At 42.5% G+C, this 18,071-nt stretch overlaps 2 protein-coding genes across 4 annotated transcripts; one reads left to right on the top strand and one right to left on the bottom strand.

Moving 5' to 3' along the window:
* Nucleotides 1–1,037: 1,037 nt before the first annotated feature.
* On the top strand, nucleotides 1,038–3,456 carry LOC142374435 (C-type mannose receptor 2-like). 2 transcript variants are annotated; one of them, XM_075458132.1, is made up of 6 exons: nucleotides 1,038–1,070; nucleotides 1,326–1,367; nucleotides 1,479–1,862; nucleotides 2,119–2,448; nucleotides 2,628–2,728; nucleotides 2,818–3,456. In XM_075458132.1, exons 1-6 carry the CDS (start codon nucleotides 1,055–1,057, stop codon nucleotides 2,905–2,907), a joined length of 963 nt encoding a protein of 320 aa, XP_075314247.1. In that variant the 5' UTR covers nucleotides 1,038–1,054; the 3' UTR covers nucleotides 2,908–3,456. The 2 variants fall into 2 exon arrangements, with proteins under 2 accessions (XP_075314247.1, XP_075314246.1); XM_075458131.1 differs by having other exon boundaries at nucleotides 1,042–1,070; nucleotides 1,464–1,862.
* Nucleotides 3,457–3,460: 4 nt separating this feature from the next.
* LOC142374434 (carnitine O-palmitoyltransferase 1, liver isoform) lies at nucleotides 3,461–17,856 on the bottom strand. Of its 2 annotated transcripts, none has more exons than XM_075458129.1 (19): nucleotides 17,709–17,856; nucleotides 14,384–14,548; nucleotides 12,595–12,734; nucleotides 12,096–12,267; nucleotides 11,782–11,883; nucleotides 11,264–11,401; nucleotides 11,028–11,105; nucleotides 10,670–10,777; nucleotides 10,059–10,146; nucleotides 8,141–8,336; nucleotides 7,867–8,055; nucleotides 7,650–7,755; nucleotides 7,450–7,566; nucleotides 6,468–6,632; nucleotides 5,982–6,110; nucleotides 5,700–5,855; nucleotides 5,456–5,569; nucleotides 5,046–5,138; nucleotides 3,461–4,769 (listed from the first exon to the last, which is right to left on the bottom strand). In XM_075458129.1, exons 2-19 carry the CDS (start codon nucleotides 14,522–14,524, stop codon nucleotides 4,644–4,646), a joined length of 2,358 nt encoding a protein of 785 aa, XP_075314244.1. In that variant the 5' UTR covers nucleotides 14,525–14,548; nucleotides 17,709–17,856; the 3' UTR covers nucleotides 3,461–4,643. The 2 variants fall into 2 exon arrangements, with proteins under 2 accessions (XP_075314244.1, XP_075314245.1); XM_075458130.1 differs by lacking the exon at nucleotides 10,059–10,146 and adding an exon at nucleotides 9,516–9,600.
* Nucleotides 17,857–18,071: the final 215 nt, after the last annotated feature.

Here is an 18,071-nt window from a genome sequence, read left to right as displayed (position 1 = left end):
AGAGCAAAGCTTTTTCCGTTGTCTTTAAATGAGACTTTGTTCAAATTAAAGCCGTTGCCGTCCATAAACAATGATGTGAAATGACTCCCAGTGAAACTGTAGAGTGACATAATTTTACTGAAGTAGTAAATGCTGATTTGATCTTTACTAAGAGACAACAGGCAGTCAGTGACACATTGCGAACGGCTCAGAGCTGCATGAAAACACCTTGGTTTACGAAAAGAGGACAAATGAACGCACATACCTGGACAGCAAAAAGATAATGATGGTGAGTAGAAGAGGTGTAACAACCAAGAGGGACACAGCTTTATATATGAGGGTCCCTGTAGTGACACAGCTGTGTGTGTGTGTGTGTGCACTTCTATTACTGATGACACGTGGACATAGTTTGGCTGCCACAGTCCAAGTGTGAGGTCCCCACCCACCGCTCTTTTTGAGGCAAAATACAAATCCCCATCAAGTCAACTTCCTAATAAGATATTGCTTAAAGGCTGTGAAAAGAGGCGGTTCTCGCAAATATAGAACAACAAATGTGTGAAGGCAGGCCACGGTTTAAAATAAAAAAAATTTAAAAAAGGACATGGGCTGCATGTGGATTATTGGTGGCTTTTTTTGGGGAATAAGCTGAAGTCTGACAGGCAGGATAATGAGGGAAGGGTTTGTTGCTGACCTCACTGCTAAAATCAGAGGCCGACACAGGTGGTAGGAGCTCAGACAAGTAGAGATGAGAAAGAATTAACAGGTCCAAAATCAAGACAATTTCTGTCTGCACACAAAGGCCTCAAAATGGAAAGGCTTCCACAAGAATCTGACGTCTGTTGGCGACTAAAAGTAAACCTTGAACAGCAGATCAACAGCGGAAATCAAAAGTAACAGGTCATATACATGTCCCAATCATCCCACGCCCCCTACATAAATAGCCTTGCGTCTTATTTTTAATGCAAATATAGGAAAGACATGATGCAAATGCAAATGAAACTTTCCAAAAAGGCAAATATAAAGGCTGTAAATCACCATGCAGGAGAGGAAGATAGAGATACTACTCCATGCAGAGATGTGCCGCACATCAGGTAAGAAGCAAAAATTTTATCTTTAAAATTATTTAAATAAACAGTAATATTAATATAACAGTAAATATATATATATATATATATATAGCATGCTTTAAGAGTGACTATGATATGAGAAGTGATCAAATTTAACTGTTAAATGAATAGTTAGAAAATATCAAAGTATAAAGTATAGCCTGAGAACAAGTTGCATATGTAATATCACATACCGTCAACTGATAACACACAGTAACGCCACTTGGTTTTATATTTCAGGGAGAAATATGTCTCATCTGGGGATTTGGTTGATAGCTGCAGGTAATCATTATAGCAAATACAACAATAACTATAATGTTAATAACAATTAATGATCATAAAAATGAAATGATATACCCTTTATTTAATTTTTTGTAGGGTTTTTATCCAAAGGCTGTGTCACTTTTTGTTCATCTAGTGATGTCATCCGTGAGTATCACCTGATAAATGAGGCTAAAAACTGGACTGAGTCCCAGCGTTACTGCAGGGAAAAGTACAATGATCTCGCCACCATCGGTAGCCATGACGACGTCAAGACGCTGGGTAATCTGACAGCAGCCAGTGGTGTGACCGGAGATATATGGTTTGGTTTGAGAAAAACTGGACCGCCGTCGTGGCTGTGGACTGTGGGAGAAGGTCAGGCCAGTCAGGGGTTAGTCGGCTGGAGTAACTGGGCTGAGTTACCCAATTCCACTCACCACTGTGGAAAAATGGGGGTTGATGGAAAATGGATCGGGGAATCCTGTGCAACAACAGCCCCGTTTGCATGCCAGAAAGGTCAGTGCTTTCAGGGAACTTATCAAAGTAGGCAAACTGTATTTTCAACAAAGCAGCATTATTCAGTCATTTTAGGCCCCTGAAAACAGGACCCTTGTTAAGCAAAAACAAAGTACAAAAAAAAAAGAAGTAATTTCCTTTAATTAACCTTTATATGCAGGTAAAACACACATATGTGTGTGTGTGTGTGTGTGTGTGTGTGTATATAGATATATATATATATAAATGTATGTTTTCCATTCTAATATTCTCACAGAGGTGGGGTCCGTTTGGTTGTATTCTCATGAGAAGACTTGGAGAGCTGCCCAAGACCACTGTCGACAGTTCCGTAAAGACTTGGCCAGTGCAACGAACGCCGATGAGAACCTGGCACTAAAGCAAATAATCAGCCGGTCGAATCTGACCTCCGCCTGGATCGGTTTGTTCAGAGATGAGTGGAAATGGTCAGACCAGAGTCACAGTTCCTTCAGAAACTGGGCAGGTGGTCAGCCAAACAATGACGGAGAGTGTGTACTTTACAGCGCGCCCACCGGGACATTCTGGGACAGAAGTTGTTCTCAGAAAACTCCATTTTTCTGCTATGGGAGTAAGCCTTTAATATCAAATACAATCTACCATGCACTCTGTTGATAGTCATGAGGAGGATAAGGCAAAATTTAAATCTACATTTTCTCATTCGTCTTTGATACAAAAAAAAAAAAACATTCTTGAACGCTTAAACGAAAGTATATTGCTGTAAACTTTTTTTTTCTTTTTATGTTACAGAAAAGACAAAACAGAAGATCACAAAGCAGTTATTTCGAATGGAAATGAGGTTGCCCGGGGATTTTGATGATTTTGCTGTGAGTGAAGCCATTTTGAAAGAAGTAAGTTACCTTACCTTTGACACGTCAGATGAATTTTTAAGCTAAATGTTAATAATTGGGATGCTCTGGCCTTTTTCTTGCCTTCACAGCTCCAAGCAAAGTATGAGGGGGTCAAATTTCAGTGGAAAGTCCAGCCAGATGGAAAGATTTTCCATAAAAAAAATAAAAAAAAAAAATAAAAAAAAAACAAGAAGAGAAAGAAAGAAAGAAAGAAAGAAAGAAAGAAACCAATGAAGCCTCATGGAATTCCAGCAAAGGCTCATCTGCCACATGCTGAAAAATATTTAGGAGTGCCAAACACAATTAGAACTTGAGCTGGAGTGTAGGGCACAGCCCGCATAGACATTAAGAGATAAAAGTCAGATTTAGTGTGTGGCGCTGTACCCAGAGCTAAACCCAAAACATGACGTGTTTTCTTCATCAAAAATCAGACCGCTGTGATAATGCTTTGGAGTTTGTTTTTTTTTTTTTTTTACATGTTGCAGTCAGTAGAGGTGATATTCAAAAGCAATCACTTTCATTTTCTATAGTTGCTTGATCCAGTTCAGCAACTTCTTTGAGTCGTGTGTTGCCTTTCACGTTAAAGACAGCTGCCCTCGATTTCATTTGATGCGTGTTTGAAAAGAAACCTGCTTGTGTCAAGTTGTATTCTCGATGTGGATTTTAATGTCTTTTTCCTTCTTTTCTGGAAATCTTTCAAGTCAATAAAAATAAACCCTTGACGCTTTTCAGTTCTTTTTTGTTTGTTTTTATTATTAAGAATGCCTTTATGTTCCCTCCTAACACTGCATTAAAAAGCCTCACAATATAGCAAGAACAAAATGAAACAAGCTGATCTGATGTGGAGTTCAAACAAACAAACAAACAAACAAAAAAGGCAGTGGTTGATGCAGAATAACAGAAATCTGTGTCACATCTCATGCCCATCTGACCTGCAGCGCTGCAGACTGAATCGTTGCACATCACGTTCATAAATACAGATGCATTGTTATGGCGCTTATTTCGATATCAACGTACATATAAAGAAATAAAACAAACAAAACAACAACGGCGGCAGTGAAAAGTGGTGTTTGTGACAGTAAAGTGATTTACGTTTGGTTCACAAAGCAAAAGTCGTCTCCTGAATGAGTTGGCACTAAATAGAATTCTTATCAAACAGGACTGAATTTAAAAAGAGACTCTATCGTCTCACTACATGTACAAACCACCTGCCACTCGGCCCAGCATTACAGACGTGTACATAAAAAGCAGATTTTCACATACTGGGCAAGCACTCGGAAGTCATACACTTCAATTGTTTTTAAAATATCTGGTGTCACCTCTGCAGCAATGTTGCATTCAAATTTCAAAATTGAAAACGAGGCCGCTTCGACTTTTCTTTTCGCTCCAAAACCCCGACAGGCGAGATGCACCCGCACACTTCCAGCTGCACTGGCAAAAATAACAGAAATTCAGTGGCACAAAACAAATTGCACTTGAAGCGGTACTTAATTATTCCCTGCAGTAGAGTGACGGTAGGACTTTCCACCCCAACACTGACTGAGTGGTGCAACAAATACTGGCCCTCTATATTCTAATCAAACGTAACCACAATCGTGACCGCATTTCAGTAAAGTTCTGGGTTATGTGTGCTCAATGGGTTTGACAGTTAAAACTAAAGCAGTTCTTGGTTTGTTCTTCTGAGGTCGGTGTCTCTCTCCACACACGCCTGTCACGCAGCTAGTAAAACACACATACAAACATAGACGCACTAGTAAAAGATCCCCTTCACTGTCATCCGTTATCCCATGGAGTTTTCTCTTGACACCTGACAGTACAGTTCTCTAAGTGCATGAGGAATGAAAACCTGCCTTTCCTCACTTTATGATGTATGCCTGCACCTACTCCTTTACATCCTTTCCTCTGATGGAAGCATCTACTGCCCCTTCTTGACCTCAGGTCGACTCTCCTCCGTTTTGTTGGGCTCCTTTTGGCTGGGGCTCAGCAGCTGTAGCATATCATGCAGGGCTTTTCTGAGCTGATCTCCAAACTTATGGGGATCCTTTAAGGGAGACAGCAAAGAGGAAAACAAACTATATTTGTATCATAGAAAAGGAGAAAAGCTGTTTGAAAGCAAATTATAGACAGTATTGTTAAGTGCAGTCAAAACAATAACAGCTAGAAATACTGCATAGAAAGTATATAGCGATAAAGACAAATCCAGTCTGTGCTCTCCTGGGAGACTTTTGGCCACAGATTTCATAGACCGTTACCAAAAGCTGTCACATATTCTTTCCCTACACCAAATAGAAAAAAAAACAGTTTACATCAAACTCACAGTGTAAGGACATGAGTGTTTACACGAGATGTGGAAGTTCATGATGTTATCCCCTATGAAGTTGTAAGACACCCCGTAACCATCATCAGCCACCTGTAGAAAGAGACGGGCAATATTTTTACTCTAAGCTGACTTGTGAGTTTCAAAAGCACTTCTGTTCTGTACACAAGTAATCTTTTAAAGCCACGATCAACTCTTGAAATTTAGAAGAAAAGAAAAAAAAGAAAGGAAAAAAGGGCAGCGTGATTTGCTACATCTCAGAACTCAAACTGCTGTAAAGATGAGAAGAGAGTGGAGAAAGACTAAGCATGTAAAGGTATAAGATACAATGTAAAACAAACAAAGGCTTATTTATGGTTTCTAGCTCAGCTTCAACTTAAACACTCTGAAACTTTTTGGGTAATACTGACTGGTCCAAAGCCCCCTCCACAGGAGATATATTCTGGGTGGTTGACCAAGTCAAACAGCTCCACCTGCTGGACTGAAGTCTGACTGGTGGACAGCCTCCACGGCTCAGACAGCACCTGAAACACACGCCAGCCATCACATCAGCTTTTGCAGGAGCTCCTGCGATTTTGCCTCCGCTTCTGAAAACCACCCAACATTGAGCAGGGTACTCCGATACGAACAACCAGACAATATAATCAAATGAACCTCTTTCAAGAAAGGCGACTCCACTCCGAGGTACTTGGACACCACATAGAGGCAGAAGAGGTGTCTGTCGATACCCGCGCCGGTCATGGCCAAGCGGCACAGCTGCTTGTGTTTCTCCGACGCGTCGCGGAACAAACGCCTGCACACATCTGCTGCCTGGTGCAGAATGTCATGAGATTTAGCGCATATTTAATATCTCACACTGAGTGATTTATGAGGAAAAGCAGTTGTGAGATGTTATCATTTGGAAGGTGGACTTAATTTTAGTCTCCACGTTCTCACCTCTCCCCCTTCCAGCGCTCGGACAAAGGCGCTGCTCTCATTGGTGCAGGAGCGAACAGTCTCGGTCCTGCCCTCCCTGAACAGACGGGTCATGGAGGCTTCGTACGTCAAACAGAACGTCTCCCGGTCCTGGAGCAAAGAAAAATACACTTACATGCGACACATTATATTGAACAAAGGAACGACTTCAACAAAGTCGTAGTTTCATTCTGTTAAACATGTAGTCTGGCTGTGCGAGATTAGATAACAGAGGGGTAGGCACAGAGCTTCAGGGTTATGCAGGAACTGTCACCTTGTTCATCTGCAGTCTTCCCTGGTTTTTGACAACTGACAACTTCACGGTTCAAACAATCTGAATGAATGCTCAATTATATCAAAGCTGTGGGAGAGCCATTTACCTTTGTGTTCACTGTTCATTTTCAGGCAGGACAGCTCGGTTAATCTACAAATGTATACGCATCTGTTCTACTTCAGCGAGTGGCTCACCCTGTAGTACGCCAGCTGAAGAGCCATCTGAATGAAGGCGTCGGGACTGACTCGACACTTCTTCATCCTTCCTTTGCCAAAGGTTCGGTAGGAGAAGACGTGGAACTCCACGTCATCGGCCAGGGCCTGGGCAACCGCCAGAGACTGGGAGATCTGCTCCTCGCACTAAGAGAGGCAAATCCAAACACCGAACACCAATCAGAGTGATATACCCACAGCCATTACACTGGGAATTCAAAAAGTTAGCCACTGTAGCTTAATTATGAAGTAATTACAAGGAATATGCAATGAAAGAACAGGAAATGAACTGTATTTTTGTTTAGTTCATAGCACAGGACAACATTTTTTTCATAGTTCTTGTTTCACTCAGTCTTTACTTTGATACACATTTGCCAGAGAAATACTTTGCAGTTGGTATGTTCAGCATCATGAACTCTCCACCACGCAGTAGGACAGCAAATGTTTAGCAATAAAACTCTTTCATATAAGATCTAAATTATTTCTACAGGTTAGACCTTGGGGTGCATCGGAAACCAGGTCAGCTTTGATCGGATACGTTTTGTTTACCTCGCAAACAACAAATGCTCCACACGTGTCCCTGTCACGAGACAGGCTAATATGCCGTTTAAATGTCTGTTGACTAATAGTAATGACATATAGAATGTGACACGTTGTCATTGCAATGTTGCCATGCAACAAGGAGAGACAAAAGTTACTTTCCCTGGTCAGTAAATAAATAACTCTGTGAAACCACAGCGTGTAATTCTTCCATTTGGTTTGTACATAGATAAAAGCAATAAAGATATATCTTCCTACTTTGAAAAGGTGCTGGTACTTTGACTTTCGAGCTAAGCCCCTAGGCTCGTCACTCCCTCTGAACTGCTATTGGTTACATGACTATAAATCACAATCCGAAGACAGTCTCGGAGAAATCAAGAAACCGATACCCACTGAGAGAAAGATTTTTGAATGCATGACTAACTTCCGGAGGGATTTCCCAGTTCAGCTTCTGTGGTCGAGGCAGTGATGAATCCACTTCTCCTTTGCAGTGACCCTCTTCATTGTAACCCAGCTGGAAACTGTCAGTGGCCAGAGCGTACTGGAACGGCACAAAGACTACAGTGTCAGGAAGGGCCTCACCTCGGGGCAAGATGAGGTGGGCCTTTCTTTCACTTTTCTCACCTCCCATACGTGTGCCACCACTGGCGCGTCAGCCCATGAGTGCTCAGCGTTAATGCCGCTCTTTCCGTTCTTGTAGATAACCACAGTGAAGGACTTGTCAAACCACCTGTGTGGGAACCAATAGTGACGGAACGCCGTTAAGGACATTTACGACAGTTTAATTGCTCAACAGTAACCTCAGGTTTACAAGACGGTGATGAATTCTGTGAGGAAGTACCTGTCGTAACATTTCCCATGCAACAAGGACTTGGCATAGCAATCCAAACTAGATGACGGGTCATCTCCCATTATGCATTGTTCTTCATCATCCAGGGTCACGAAGAAGGCCGCTCTTTCAATGCAGTCCAGGGAGCGTTTATTCACCCCACTGCTGAAATACGTTGCCCTGGCTTTAGCCCATGGGATTCTGGTTGATGTTTGAGAGGAAAACGATGACGATGAGATTTCTGATGCAGCCTGATTTAGATATTTGTGGCTTTATCAAAACTCACCTGTCTCCGGCAGTCAGGGCTCCGAGTTTGGCCTCCCCTTTTGAAGGCTGTGACGGGTCTTCGAGGATCCTCTGGACTTGAAATTCAATCTCCCTTGGCGACAGGAGTCTGCCTGCCTGGTACACCCTGAGACGAAAGTATCGACCTTTGTGGTAAACCACTACGTAGTCGCTGTCCTGCCAGTGCTGCACGGTGTCTTTGTGCATGTAAGAGGGAGGAGAAACGGTAGCACGGTAAGCGGAAATAAAGTTGAAGTGAAAACTGATGATGTTTCACACCAGATTCATTTAATATACAAAGGAGATAATTCTGTGGAATGTGAGAACGCAGATGTGACGAGGTGCTTAAAAACAAACAAACACATCAGAGATGATGCACTTAGTTTAAAGGAGGCTCCACTACAAGTTTTTCATCGTATAATTGTTGCGTTATTTACATTAGGTGACATGTTGCTCTTACATTAAAGGGATAGTTCGCCTCTTTTGACATGAAGCTGTATGACATCCCATATTAGCAATATCATTTATGAACATTGACTTACCCCCTGCTGCGTACTGTGAGCCGACTTCCGTCCTCGTTTTGGCATAGACAAAAGTAGTCCGGCTAGTTGGCTGGGGTTACAAAAATAAAGCATTTTGCTTCTCAAAACAATATGCGTTCAAAAGAGTAATACATTGGCATCACAAAATCGTTCTCCAGGAAAAAGTCGGACCTCACAATCGCTTGGCGCTATTTTCTCTCCCTTCGTATCACTGCGTACTGTACAGACCCAGCAGCAAACACCGTAACAGGCGCAGCTGTCGGCAGCACGCAGGGATACGAAGGGAGAGAAAATAGCGCCAAGCGATTGTGAGGTCTGACTTTTTCCTGGAGAACGATTTTGTGATGCAAATGTATTACTCTTTTGAACGCATATTGTTTTGAGAAGCAAAACGCTTTATTTTTTAAACCCAGCCAACTAGCCGGACTACTTTTGTCAACGCTAAAACGAGGCTGGAACTCGGCTCACAGTACGTAGCGGGGGGTAAGTCAATGTTCATAAACGATATTGCTAGTATGGGATGCCATACAGCTTCATGTCAAAAGAGGCGAATTATCCCTTTAAGGAGTTTTAAAGCCTTTGTGTGTTTACACTAAATAAGTGATGACCGGCAGGGGAAAAGCATTTGTCTGGGGGGCTTGAGCAAAGATGGGTGCGGCTAAAATTAAAAGCGAAAAAGCAATTTGACCTCAAATGAGACACGACTCAGAGTTTCGCTCATTTGGCTGTTGGACACGGAAGACTTACGGGACAGAAAATGATATTAAGCACACTTCTTATCATACTGGTTTGGCATTTAGAGGTGGTCCAATTATAGGAGAATGTGAAAACTACCTGTTAGCGTTCCGGGAATTCGACAAGTGTCAAACATCCGCTCAAACTGATAGGAACAGCAAGGAACTGCAGACCTTAACAACCACTGAGTAAGACAGAAAAGTTCAGGGAAGGAAGAGAGGCAAAAAATAGGAGGATCAAAAATGTTTAAGAGTGTTGAGATGAGTAGAAAAGGAACGGGGGGGGGGCAGAGGAGGCGAGAAAATGTTTGAGTAGAAGAAAATAGTCATTAGTCAGACCCTTTCCTGAAACTTAAGACAGACCTTAGATGAAGCTAGCAGGGAAGAGGAGACAGATGAGAGATGACAGCAGACTCACTGAATCCCACACATACACACAGTCCTTCGTACCATTTTCTATTCCACGCTTCAGCTCTAGAGAGTTAGGGCACCTTCAGTACATCTCATCATCGCTTAAGGAATCGTGTGTCAGAAACCGGAGCATGCTTTGTTGGTGAAGTTTGCCGCTCGTGTTCAGTCATTACAAAACACCAAACATCAGCATTGTGTATTTCTATGTGTGCACACAGGTCCGTCTCTTTACCAGTCTCCTCTCCAGGAGTGCGTGTGGTGTTGAATATCCTCTCACACTGAGCCGCACACAGAGGAATGACAGTGCCTGGGATACGACTCTGGGGAATGGAGAGGAGAAAATGAAGGCAAGGGGTGTAGAGAGGAACAGAGGAGCGCGGTGGAGGAAACGGGGTCGAGCAAAAAGGAGAGGGGATTTTTGTTTTGATAGTGAGAAGTAAAGAAGAAGGTAAATAAAGAAGTGATAAAGCAAATGAAGGGAGAGTAAAGAGGGAAGAGTGAGAGATGAGCATGATGTGAGAACACAAGGGAAATGTCTTTACAAACATGAAGCCTCAATGAATGGGTATCCACATGCCATCTGCCACACTGAAGACACGATCACAGATTGATGCACAATGAAAAAAAAAAAAAAAAAAAACACAATCATGACACACACTGACAGCCTCCTACATCAAATATAACATACTGTTTACCACAAAGAAATGTTACAATGTCTCAAAGTTGGAGACAACTGACTAACGCGTCATCTGTTGCCACGGCAAAGAGACACAAACAACGTGTGTCTGTCAAGGTGTCTGTCAGCATATGGAGCGGCAGAGGTTTGAATGTGCCTGAACTCACAGGTTTGATCTCCTCTTTGTTGAGTTTGCGGCGATAAAGGAAGAACGCGTGGATGAAGTTGCCCGCCCTGGCCGCCTGGATGGGTGTTGGAGTCACATACAAGAAGTCCTGAGCAGAACGCGTTGCAGATACGGGAAGTCAAGAGGAGTATTCACATAAGTGATCATCATCCAGCAAAATGATACATGAGTACCTTTGAGATTAAAAGGCCAGAGGTTTGAGTCCTTGGAGAGATTTTACATTACTGATTTCCAAATTATCTGCTGCTACTAAGGACCGACTAGTATTAGTAGGAGATGAAAAATAGTATTAATATTATATGGTATTTGGTCAAAAATAAATACAGCGATTTTCATACCATGCCATAGTAGTTACTGTTGACCATGATGGGGTTTCGCCCGCGTAGGTAGACGTATTCCTCCCACCAGTCACTGACCTAAAACACAACAACCTCAGTGAGGAAGCACTCACTGGCAATGCCATCAAATTCAGACAGAATAAATCATTCAAACCACAAAACCTTGCACAGCCAGCCATTGTTAATGGATTATTATTTCCTTACACTTAGTCAGAGCGCAGCGGACAACCACTTACATAGTTGGAGGCCCAGAGAGCTTTGAGTTTGAGGTACCACTGCAGACGGTTACCGAGGCTGCTCTCGAACTCTGCGGCCAGGTTGGTCATTCGCTCGTACTCTGTATCGTTCATCAGTGGCCGAACTGACTCCAAGTACTACGCAAAAGAGATGATGCAACAAATGTAAACTGAATGATGCAATAAGATATTCTAAAAAAGCTTTAAAACAAAAAATTTTAAAAAGACCAAAACTAACACCTGCTGCTGGTTTTGTCTTCTACCTTTACAACCACATGCAATGCCAAATGTTGCTTCCATTTGCCCTCCTCAGTTAGACATTTCAATTCGAAATGACAGATTCATTTTTATTTATTTTTTTTTAAACTTTCCACTGGCTTACATGAACAAACCATCGCATGCAGAAATGAAAATAGAAAAAGATTAATTCACGTCGAAAATTAACGCGAAACAATCTGTGGGATTTATGGCGAGTCATCGGTGCGATGCCATTTCCTCTGCATCGTGTTACATCTCACCCTCTTGACTGTGTCCTTGACGGCAGGCAAAGGGAGGTTTGGCAGCGAACCCTGGTAGCTGTAGAGCAGAGGCTTCCTGCCAGAGAAGATACGCACCAGTGCCTGGCATAGACGCACAGAACAGTGAGAAAAGGGACATCTTTGGGTCTAATCATTTTTGTTTTTCAAATGATATCATAAACATCAAATGTGAATTAAAAAAAATATAATAAATTGGGTTTTCATGACATGTGGAATATTATAGTTTTGTAGAATGAAAGGACCTCTACACTACTGTAAAAAAACAAACAAAAAAAAACAATATGAGCACTGACCACCCAGACTTTGGTGGTGGTGGACATCTTGCCGTGCTGCTCGAACATCCAGCGGTGGTACGAGAGGAGCTGTTTAAGGCACATGCGCATGGTGAAGATGAGCAAGAACCATAACATGGTGCTGAAGAGCACCGCTGACACCACGGCTTGGCACTGCGTACTCATGGACTGGCTGGAAAATGAGGGAGGAAAAACAGCGGGCTAAATGACAGAGGACTGCAGTTTCACGGCGGCAATATCAAGCTACGCAAAACAAAATTTCGACCCTTTTAAAACGGAAATTGCAAGGGGAATATCTCTTAAAAAACTCATTTCAGCTGATGGACACTGGGCAGACCGGCTCAGCCGTGTGGCACAACATACAATCATGGAGGGGGAAACTGTGGTGTGCCCATACAGGTGTCTGCTAAATAACACACAAATGAGCTGTAACTTTTTTTTTTTTTTTTAATGGATTACATCATGTGTTTTTTTGGGGTTTTTTTAACTGCTGTGTTACCTTACTGGCAGGTGCTCCTGTATCTTTGCTATGAGTCCCATGGAGGGGTCGGAGCGAGTGTACATGGTAGCCAGGATCGCTATGACCACAAAGAGCCAGGAGGACGGACTAGCAGGATACACACCTGTTATCACACTGTTCTGTTAAAGTGAGAGAAGGAACATCACGTTAAAAGTCGTTGTGCCTTGAATCAGTACACTCTCTTGCTCGTTCATTTATCACTTATGACCAGCTATGACTGCAGCTTGCACATGTCCATAATGGTATCAAATTGTACGTTGAAAGTTAGAGGGACTCGTACTGACTACTTTTAGAGTGGGGCCTTAGAACTACTTTGCACATGAACACCAGCCGATGAAATGAGAAGCCAGCGCAGGCTACGTAGAGAAGACAGCACAAGCCAGGAGGGAGAAGCCGTTTAAAGTCTTTTTCCCAGGGCTGGGTACAGATACTGATCTCCTGAATCCATTCAATTCCAATTCAGAAGGTTGGGATTCAATATTGATTCAAATGATTCCGTTTCAGTGAAAAAAAATTTGGCTTGGCTATAAAAGTGGTTTTCGCAAAAACAAATGCGAATAAATACATAAACAAATGGACAAGTTTTTTGTTTTTCTTTGCTTTTGTAAAGCTCTTCTCAGTCAGCACACTTTCCATATCTGAAATGCAGCCCCACGTCGGCCTTCAGCCGTGACGCCACCGCTGTCGGTGCTGCTGCTCCCGTCGTGCTTTCTCTCCGAGCTGACAGCTCAGGCTCTTCCCTACTTTGTGCGTGAATCTCGTCACACAACGTCGACATTGAGCCACGCAGATGATGCCAGAAATGGCACATGTTGAAAATCGATTAAAGGATTTTATGTGCGTTATTTGCGGATCTTATGAATCAATATTGGATTTTTTCCAAATGAAAATCAATTTGAATCGCAAAGTCAACTCAGCCCCTGTCTTTTCCTCTTGCTGTGAAGATGGCAGACCTGGAACGCTCCCGTGTATGGCTTTGATAGGACCCAGATCTGCAGTATCAATATTTCTGATAACTGCTTTATCAATCTGATGCCCAGAAACGACAACTTTGCCTCTGTGCTGATCATTTAGTCGGATGCCGTTCCAACTATTTGTCCAGGCAACACTGCGAGTACAAGCAGGCATGTCTGTCAACAGGTACGAACAGGAAAACCATAAACAAGGGCTGTGTTCTTTACTGCACTGCAAACCTACTGAAGTGTCGAGCATCACCACAGCATTGAGGTTAGTGACCTTAACGTACTGGTGTGTACTTGGACACTGTTTGCTGTGGGAAAATGTAAATATCAGATTTAGGCACAGCACTGGCAGACTCGGATGTGTGTTTTTCCTTCTAAAAAAAGAAAAACAAACACTTTTTTTATTTTTAAATGATTCAGGTGAAAAATGTTAACGTGGCTGTGAGCCAGGTCACATTATCTTTGTCCTACAAAGTGAGTGATCCTAGGTCAGTTTCCAAGAATTATTCAATTTTTTTAAAGATCTATGTTTTGAGCACCTCCTGCCGTCAAACTTCACGAGCTGTTCGGAGTAGTTTGTAACTTTCAAATAAGCTAACATGCAAACCGAATGTGCAACGATCAGAAAACGAAGACCTAAGCTAAACTGTGGTCACGCTTACAGGATGCGATAGTTTAAAGAGAAACATTTCACATTTCAAGCTGATGGAAGAGGCAACACACGCATAGAGAGGAAAAGCTGAAAGCAGAACTACAAGCATGGCAGCGATAAAGAGGCATAAAGAGAGGAAACAAAGCGGAGATACCTTGATTCTAATGATACGCTTCTTCCAGGAGCGCACGCCTGAGAGGTAGATCTCAGTGAGGGCCTGGTGGGACAGCTGCAGATCAATGCCCTCCGGAGTGACCGTGAACTGGAAGGCCACCGCCTGGTGGGCTTCTGCCATGACTACTGTGCACGATAAGATGACCTGATGAGATGGAGTAAAAGACAAGACCCCCATTACTGGCAATCCAAAGAGTCAGCAAACAGCCCAGGCGCCACACCTCAGACACAACAGTACACACACAGAAACTGGTGACCTCAGGCACAAACGAAAATCAAGCACAAATGTTTTAGTTTGAATTTCTTTTGTACAACTCCACAGCAACAGCTGTAGGAAAGCAGGAGCCCTGCAGGCGACAGTGAACTCTGTGAAAAAAAACATACAGATGACTCATCAAACTGAAAGCGAACTGAGAAGTGTGCATTCGCATCTTTAAGAGAGGCTCAAAACAGACACACTGAAACAGGACACCTTTCCAATGCAAAACCTGCTTCGAATTGATAAGGGTTTGATAGGAAAACGCTAAGTCGCTGCTGACGTGATTGGGTATTTTTGTGTGAGGCAATTCCTGCTTCTCTTCACAAAGGGAATTGATTTTTCTCTCAACAACTAGGCTATGGATGATGCCTCGAGGTTAAGTCACTCTGACATGGGACTGCACCCGTGCGGGCCGCATCGGCTCTTTTTCCGTGTCAATACGGCAAACACACACACACACACACACGCACACACAATTTAATTTCTGTCCAAGATCCAGTAGTACTTGTGTCACTGATTAAAAACACCAAAAACAAAAGAAATTTCAGTTTTGGTTGTTTAAGTTCTTTTACTTTGATCTTTTTTATTGCTTACACAGAGACAACACGCCCCTTTATGAAAACGCTGGTACCTGCAGGAAGATTCAGAGAGAAAAAAAAAAAAAAACAGTAGACAGGTTAGGTCACAGCTGGAGGAGAGGGTGGGGAGGTGTCAACTAGGTAAAAGGTGAACACCCGTTAGCCCGATTCTTTCATTGGAAGCCGAAGAACGAGCTGGAGAAATCTTAAAGGATAACTGCGGTATTTTCAACATTAAGCCTCTTTTCTGAGTCGTCTGCAATGTTTTAGAACCCCCCCTCACCGCTTTTTTGATGTTTACTGCTGTCTCCGGTATTTGCCTAATTTTGATTCATCTCAACCTGCTTCAGAATGGCAAGTCATGTGCATGTCCAAAAAGGTCCGTAAAAGCACCATAAACGTCCGTTTTCAAAATCATCAACTCACCGGAGTGGTTACTGGTGTGCACTGGTAATCCATATCAAATTTCGTTGTGAAAAGTTGCTTCTGTCATGTTTTATTTGGCAGCTCGTTCATGCTCGAACTATTTTCTTAGCCACTTCACAGCCGTGGAAGTCAATGGGATTTACAAAATGTCAAATAAAACACGACAGAAGCAACTTTTCGCAACGAAATTTGACATGGATTACCAGTGCACACCAGTAACCACTCCGGTGAGTTGATGATTTTGAAAACGGACGTTTATGGTGCTTTTACGGACCTTTCTGGACATGCGCATGACTTGCCATTCTGAAGCAGGTTGAGATGAATCAAAATTAGGCAAATACCGGAGACAGCAGTAAACATCAAAAAAGCGGTGAGGGGGGTTCTAAAACATTGCAGACGACTCAGAAAAGAGGCTTAATGTTGAAAATAACGCAGTTATCCTTTAAGTTAAACAAAGTATTCACTAGTGGTCACATGTGAAGTATAGCACACTCAAGGGCTCTGTCACTCCGAGTCCCGATACCCGGAACTATTTCATATTTATGTTAACCTTTATCTCACAGAGGTTGTACTTACACTCGACAAAATATAATTGGACAGTTGCTAGTAACATGAGCAGGCCACCCACCATCTTCGTCATGTTCTTTGGATATGATAAACAACGTGTGCGTGTGTTGTTTTAGGCATGTATCTACTGTACCAGACCTATCTGAATTAATAGAGACGCTTTATCTGACCCAGTAATTTAGTCCCCCTAAGTTATCTTAAAGTCTTGGACCATTCAAGGACATACATTGCGTTTATGTGAGCAGAGTGGAAAAGTACAAACTAGGAATATAGATTATTTAGTAAAATACAGAATATGGATACATAATGTCTAAGAAGAAAGCCAATTATAACACACCCCTGAGGCATTTGGTTTGCTACAGCATTTAAATACGTGTTGAGGACTGCTTGATAAGTCCTTCCTGATCCAAGAAGGAAAATATCCCATTCAAGAAGCACATGCACACTAACCTATGTGCTGTACGTGAAGTGTCTCACTCTGCTTTGCCTTATTTGAACTTACCTTGACTAAATTTTGTCCTGTCTATCGGCCTGACAGGGATGAGGAGTTATGTGCTGCAAACAGCCAACTTTGATCTCCGTGTTAACGCAAAGATCTGGTGTAGGCATGCATATGTGTAATTAATGTTCATTTCACTTCTATTTGAACTATTATCAGCTGCTGTCTTGGAGGCAAAAAAGATGAAGTGTAGGTTTAAGTTTGGTTTTGAAACAGTGCTCACACGATTAAGCTCTTACTGTTACAGATGAGGAAGTCTCTTACCAACATCACATCCTCAGGGCAACATATGATGGCTTGATCTTTACTGTGGCACACTGCAGGTAATGATCTACACTAAAAACCAAGATCATTTCAAATCAATTCGTCATCCCTTCTGATGCTCTGATATCCAGAGTAGATTCCAGGTGGTTAAATGAGCGCCATGTGTTTTCTATCAGTGGAGGAATGCAAAGAGGTATGCACAATCTAAACTTTCAAAAGACTCTTGCAGATCATGTAAGTACAGAGTGCATTGTTATACACAGTACAAGTGGTTAATGTGCAAAAAAAAACGTGCTGCTGTCTATACAGTTCGTATAGTGGGACAGCTCAATAAAAAAAATATCTGTTGAGATGACACCCACATTCTTTCAGTCAAGCCAACCCAAAGTGGAGTAGTTAGCAGTTGAAAAAAAGGAGCAGTATGACCACTCATGAAGCAATCATCTTAATCCACCAATTTAGATACCAAACTTGCATTAGACTTATATCTGAATAATACATCTTGGCCAACCTTTAGATTAAAAAAAAACGTTTGAACACAGAGGACGTCAAAGCTTGCTGGCGTTTTAAAGTAACTACACTGGGCTTGAAAATGACGCTAGCCGAAAGCTAGTGTCGACTAGCCGAGCGCCCAGCCCTTTATGTAGACGGCTGCTGGTCAGGCTCGCTAAGGCTCAAGCAAAGATGCGAGTGTTTGCATCCTCTGGCTTACCTGTTGTTGTTTACAGGGGCGAGATATCCAGTGTCGGTAGAAGCAGGAACAGACTATTAACTTCCGACGTCGCAGGAGCGCCGGGTAACAAACTGCTGCTGAAACGTCGATGAGCCTCAGCCTGCCTCTATGACTCTGAGCCTGCCTCTTCTCTGCTGTACAACAGATGCCCGGGCAGAGGAGGGGGGGTGCTGCCTTCATGTTCGTCGGAAATGTTAGAATCATAATGGCAGCAGCAATGCATTTATGGAGCCGCGATAATAATTTGATGGACATATTTACCTTGCTATTTATTTAACGTTTCGGCATTTCTATATGTGTTACGGTCGTATGCATCTATCTATTTACCATTACCAGGCAGAG

The sequence above is a fragment of the Odontesthes bonariensis genome, chromosome 23, assembly GCF_027942865.1.
Source record: "Odontesthes bonariensis isolate fOdoBon6 chromosome 23, fOdoBon6.hap1, whole genome shotgun sequence".
NCBI lineage: Eukaryota > Metazoa > Chordata > Actinopteri > Atheriniformes > Atherinopsidae > Odontesthes > Odontesthes bonariensis.
Note: the sequence above shows the minus strand (reverse complement) of the source record. Positions and strands in the feature narration are given on the sequence as shown.

Bases quoted from the DNA above. Each gene is read 5' to 3' on its own strand.
- LOC142374435 (XM_075458131.1), top strand. The intron at 2,449-2,627 runs GTAAGCCTTTAA...TTTATGTTACAG, and splicing joins TCCATTTTTCTGCTATGGGA to AAAAGACAAAACAGAAGATC. The intron at 2,729-2,817 runs GTAAGTTACCTT...TTGCCTTCACAG, and splicing joins GTGAAGCCATTTTGAAAGAA to CTCCAAGCAAAGTATGAGGG.
- LOC142374434 (XM_075458129.1), bottom strand. From the start codon at position 14,524: ATGGCAGAAGCCCACCAGGCGGTGGCCTTCCAGTTCACGGTCACTCCG. The intron at 8,056-8,140 runs GTGAGTTTTGAT...AACATCAACCAG, and splicing joins GCCCTGACTGCCGGAGACAG to AATCCCATGGGCTAAAGCCA. The intron at 6,633-7,449 runs GTTAGTCATGCA...TGCCTCTCTTAG, and splicing joins ACTGGGAAATCCCTCCGGAA to TGCGAGGAGCAGATCTCCCA.